The 5,566-nt window shown below is 32.5% G+C and overlaps 1 protein-coding gene across 1 annotated transcript in view; it reads right to left on the bottom strand.

The window, feature by feature from the left end:
- The window catches only part of Smp_194750 (hypothetical protein), a gene marked incomplete at its 5' end in the record, with an annotated part of 15,301 nt that extends 9,955 nt beyond the window's left edge, over positions 1-5,346 (bottom strand). The window contains 2 exons of the mRNA XM_018795051.1: positions 1,279-1,544; positions 4,722-5,346. Coding sequence (XP_018649402.1) covers positions 1,279-1,544; positions 4,722-5,346 — 891 coding nt within the window. The remainder of the gene's footprint in view (positions 1-1,278; positions 1,545-4,721) is intronic.
- Between the last annotated feature and the right edge of the window lie 220 nt (positions 5,347-5,566).

Below are 5,566 nucleotides of genomic sequence, written 5' to 3'. Positions count from 1 at the left end.
CGGAAAACGGGGCTTTCTGGACATGCTTTGTTCCGAAAACAAAATCCCCCAAGTGGGGTTCCATTTACTTCTCGGAACTGTGCGTTAATTTTTAAAGTGATGTTAGATAGACCGCTATCGGTTACCTGGAAGCACTTGCATCAAAAATCACCCACCTGAGCTACAAATCTTCTCCACCACATTATATGTATTTTATTTAATGACTATATTGGGACACTCCTCATATGATACACATATACGACATAAGATTGATTAAAATTCAGTTGAAACATTAACAACGGGATAATCCAAATCATCACAAATTAAATACTAGCCTTCAGTCGTTATATAATATTTTTGGATATCAAATCTCATAGTTGAAACCAAAGTAATTTACTTCTTATTAAAAATATTTCCAGCTAACCAATCTAACCTCAAAATGAAATATTGGTCGATATATTTCAAAGGTATTTAAGCTGATCAGATTGCCGAATTGTTTTACAATCAATTCAAGATAATGACTTTAGAATTGAAGCATTTGACCACATACAGTTAGGGGTTTGAATTTTGTTAATGAATAGTGAGAGTTCGTCGACTGCTAAACCACACAGAACATAACACTTCCATAGTCGCGAAATCCTTATCAAATGTTCATTATTTGTACTGACATTCTAATACGTAGTTATAGACGATGGAATAATTAGACTTATTAGGTGTTTTACCTCATTTAGCGACTCACCAGAAACCTAAGGATACAAGACATCTATTTCTTTATAGTTTAATACCTCTCAATAATAATCATCCCAACCCCCGCAGGAATAGAACCTGTGAAGTTGGGAATAAAGAACAACTCAAAAGTCTAATGGTAGCAAACTCATCTCAAAAACCGATGGCTATTAGCCCGGTCACTATGAGATCATGGCTGCTAATTTCTAAGGAGTCTCAAAGTTAAATAAATTAGCTATCCAAAGCCTCGCATTTCTTCACTTGTTGACCACAGAAATGATAGCCTGATTAAATATATGTTAAACTCATTTACTGGAGTAGAAATAGTATTACATGACTTAATAATGTCATTTGCGTATTTTTTCAAATACATTTTTAGCTTTAAGGAAAATTATTGTAAGTTAATTTTGTGTTTTTCTGAGTTAAAACTAAACATTTCAGATCATTTCCCAAAGAAATCGAGAAAGTTATCAACTATTCATAGTCACCATAACACCAACAAGTGTCTTTATTATGAAGTTAATAGTTAACTAATAATTTATTCCTCATTAAACATTTTGCAAAAGAACTTACAGTTGACTGATGTCGTGTACGCGTGTATCTACTGTCGTTAGTTGGAGGCAATAAGCGACCTGTTTTACTTGAGTAAAGAAGTTCGGGTGGTGCGTTTTGGTTTTTGTTCATCGTTTCTGAAATTTGATTGTTCATTTTAAACGGAATCTTTTCATCTAAGCTAGAAGGTAGATAATAAGAGCTATTTCTATTTGAGGAATTATTGAAGCGATCAAAATGTTGATCATAGTTGTTGTTATCTGCCTGTATTGGTATTTGTAATTGACCTAAAGTGGAAAATAAAAGAAATTTATGGGTAAATATATGGGAAATATGAAGAACGTGAAGTTAATTTCTTATCACCTAAAATGGTTTGAATAAAATGGACAGGTTGGATGCAACTATACGATTTGAAATTTGCAGATGACCTGACCCTTCTATCCCATACACGCTAACAAATTCAGCTGAGGACAGCCAATATAGTAGCAGTCAATGCATCAGTAAGCCTCAATATACACAAGGGAAGAAGCAATATCCTCAAATACAACACGGAGAACAACCAAATCATACTTGATGAAGAGGCTCTGGGACTAGTGGAAAGTTTTACGTACCTACCTGGACAGCATCATCAATATATAAGCAGAATTAAATGCAGGTACAATATCAAGGACTGGAAAAGCAAGGACACCATTCTTACAGTTGAAGAACGTATAGGACTCGAAACAGCCGTAGGTAAGCCAACATCAAAATCAGAATCTTCAATAAAAACATCAACATAGTTCTACTGTATGGAGCTGAGACTTAGAGAACTCCTACAACCATAATCAAAATGGTACAAGTACTTATAAACAATTGTCTACATGAGATACTCAGTGTCCGTTGGCCGGATACTATCAGCGACAGCCTACTTTGGGAGGGAGCAAATCAACTTCCGTCTGAAGAGAAGATTAGAAAAAGACGTTGGAAGTGGATGGGACATACATTAAGGAAATCACCAAACTGCATCACGAGGCAAGCCCTAGCTTGGAATCCTGAAGGGAAGCGGAAAAGAGGAGGGCCGAAGAACACATTACAACATCGGGAATAGGAGGCAGATATCAAAATGGCGAATAGCAACTGTAAAGAACTGCAAAGGATTGTCTAGGATAGAGTTGGATGGAGAATGCTGGTGGGTGGCCTATGCTCCTCCATGAAAGGCAACATGCGTAATCTAAAGTAATCTAAAGTGGTTTAAGTAAAGTAGAACTCTATTTGTAAATAGTTTCCATTATCTATAGACATTTAAGAACGGGCTCATGGTTCTTGTTTAGTTTAGATTATCTAAAATGATAACTTTTAGGTTTCATATTCACTATTTAAATTCCACTAGCGCTTTAGAGAGTTCTGATAAAGAATGAAACTCTAAAATAACCAGATTAAAAGAAGACATTATTATTTTGTAGAAGCCTGTGTTTGTTTCGTAATAAATATATTGCTACAGTAAAAAACTGACTGAATTTAAACAACACGTAGACAATATCACAATGAATTTATGAGTCGATTTGAGCTAAACTACTATTGAAAACCTGGAAACACTGGACGGCCGTTTCTTCTTAGTATGGGACTCCTCAGCAGCTTACAGGTTAAGCGTTCTCTCACGAGACTGAAAGTCATGAGTTCGGGTTCCATGTAAGGGATCGTGGATGCGCACTGCTGAGTAGTCCCATACTAGGATAATACGGCTGTCCAGTGCTTCCAGGTTTTCACTGGTGATCTATCCTAAATCAACTCATGAATTTAACCATTAAAATGTAAATAAAAATTATGCGGAAAATTAAAATGAGGATGAGTATTTAAAAAATAATTAATAACCTTATTCAAATATTTTTGCAGAACTCAGTGTTCATAGAAAAAGACAAATTCTTAGAAAAAATTCAAGTTAGTGTAAAATGACTTTTAAGCGTATTTCGGTTTAAAGTGACCTTTAGTTGTCTAAATGTTGATCTAACCTAATCGAACTATTCAGAACAGTTCATTCAGTAGTTTAACAACCTATTTATTGATTTAAATAAAAGATTTAAAATCAAATGTCTTCCGCTATATTGTACTACTTTCTGCTATCAAGTAGTTGACGCTTATCCTGAAAATTTCCATGAGTTATGCATTAGAATTGATCTCATCTTTTATGTGCATTCATATGTGAAATTAAAATAAGCTTAAGCTCTATTTAAGATGCTAACATGGATAGTCAACAGTCTATAGTTTGCATGCAACTAAAGGGTCAAAATGAGTTTCTTAAACCTTCTTTTATGAAAAGTTCAAAAAATAAAACCTGATTGCATTAAGTATGATAAGCTGAACTGAAGATGATATTTTGAAAACTGAAAGTGAATCTTTCAAATCTTTATGTTGAAAATTTAACTTACTTGCTACAAAGATGGGAATAACAGTAGTCTGCTTCCAGCTGTATTTTATAATAAAGAGAAACCATCAATTGGTTGAAGTCAAATGGAAATTCAGTACCTACGTTTTGTATGACGGAATTCCTTTAGCTCTCACACTGGAAACATAGTCAGTATAGATCAAACCGTAAAGCGAAAAGACTTTGGTGATTATACGGTGAACTATTAGTTTGACTATAAATGAATGGCTAAAAGTAGTTTGTCTTTCTTAAATTCTAAAACCTCATCACAATGCATCTATAAACTGTTGATGTAATTACTAAACTGTGTTTAACCATAATGAGCTAAAAATCACATTGAACTCATCAAATAAGAGTGATAAAGTTGTGTTCATGAACAATATGGAATGAACTCAATCTTGAAGTGCTAATTTTACGCACGATATTGTAATGATCGTATTCGAGCTGTACAAAATACCAAAGTCTTTTCTTATTGAATGGATATATTTCACTTCACCAAAGAATGTTTATTAAGTTAAAATTATAAGTTTCCAAACGTTTCCTAATTGCATTGGATCATGAATTTTCCATTTGTCATACGTTAAATTTTCTGATAGATATCGTATTTATGATATTCATATTTGTTGACTATTTCCAAATAAACTGATGTCAAATAAAAGTAAACTAGAACCAACACTTCAACACCTTGGTCAATTCTATTTAGCTGTAATTTATAGCATTTAAATATAAGAGCATATCTTTTATGCTACTTATTACTGAATACTCAAGCTTATTTAATTTTTCATCAAATTCCTACTTGGTACGAAATCTAGAAGTCGAAAAATCAGATACCTATATGTATAAAAATATTCTTAGACGTAAAGAATATTCCATATGTGGAGAAATTCAAACACTTCTCTTCTACCCAAAGTTTGTGCTGCTGATGATGTCGTTCAGAGGGACGATGAAAGCTCCACGATCAAACCATCCAGTTCAGAGAACAAAACTCCATTAAAAACTTCGAAAAAAAATTGACATAAATGAATACAAAAACTCAAAACAAAATCATTGATAAAAAACTTACTTAAAATACTTCCAGTAAGATAACCTAATTCACTTTGCCATTTCATTCGACGTTCTGATAATTCTTTATTTAACATATTCATTTGTTGTCTTTCATTTAAATATTCTTGTGATTGTTTTAATTCTTTTAAACAATTCATTTCAGATTCAATTAATGGACCAATAATTGGTGGACGTTCACGTACTGAATAATTTCTTAAACCTGTAAAATATTTCAATCCATTAATCGTATCTAATCGAGGAATTTTTCGACAAGTTAATGATAAAGGAAGAATCCCGACAGGAACATGATGTAAACAGTAATTGGATTTCCATAATTTGTTTAATGAATCATTATTATTATTATTATTTTTTAAATTCAACTTTAATGAATTATTTACTAAATAGTCTGTATAATAACTTGGTGATAATCCAACGGGAAAGTTAGTGCGTTTACTCAAATCCAAAGAAGAATTATGATTTCGTTGAGTTGATGGAATATTATCATCTGTTAAGATTGGATCATGTACTACACGTACAGGTAAACCAAGAAAACCAGTAAAATATGTTACTCTTTGAGGATGTGGATTATGTCGTCCAGAATAATTATGAAGATGATTTATTTCCTCATTAATATAGTTAGACATTTGGCTTGTTCTAATTCTAAGCTATTTTGATTCGTTTCACTGATGATTACTACAAAAAATAAATTTTGTCGAAAAAATAGATCAAAAAATCAATATTTTCTAACTAACGGATCACGTTACTTTCAAATTAAGACATATTTTAAGATTAAAACAAGTTATATAAAACAGTCATTGGAAGAGGTAAATAACTCAAATAAATGTGACCTTAGATTCAGTTTGT

The sequence above is a fragment of the Schistosoma mansoni genome, chromosome 1 (assembly GCF_000237925.1).
Source record: "Schistosoma mansoni strain Puerto Rico chromosome 1, complete genome".
Taxonomy (NCBI): domain Eukaryota; kingdom Metazoa; phylum Platyhelminthes; class Trematoda; order Strigeidida; family Schistosomatidae; genus Schistosoma; species Schistosoma mansoni.
Note: the sequence above shows the minus strand (reverse complement) of the source record. Positions and strands in the feature narration are given on the sequence as shown.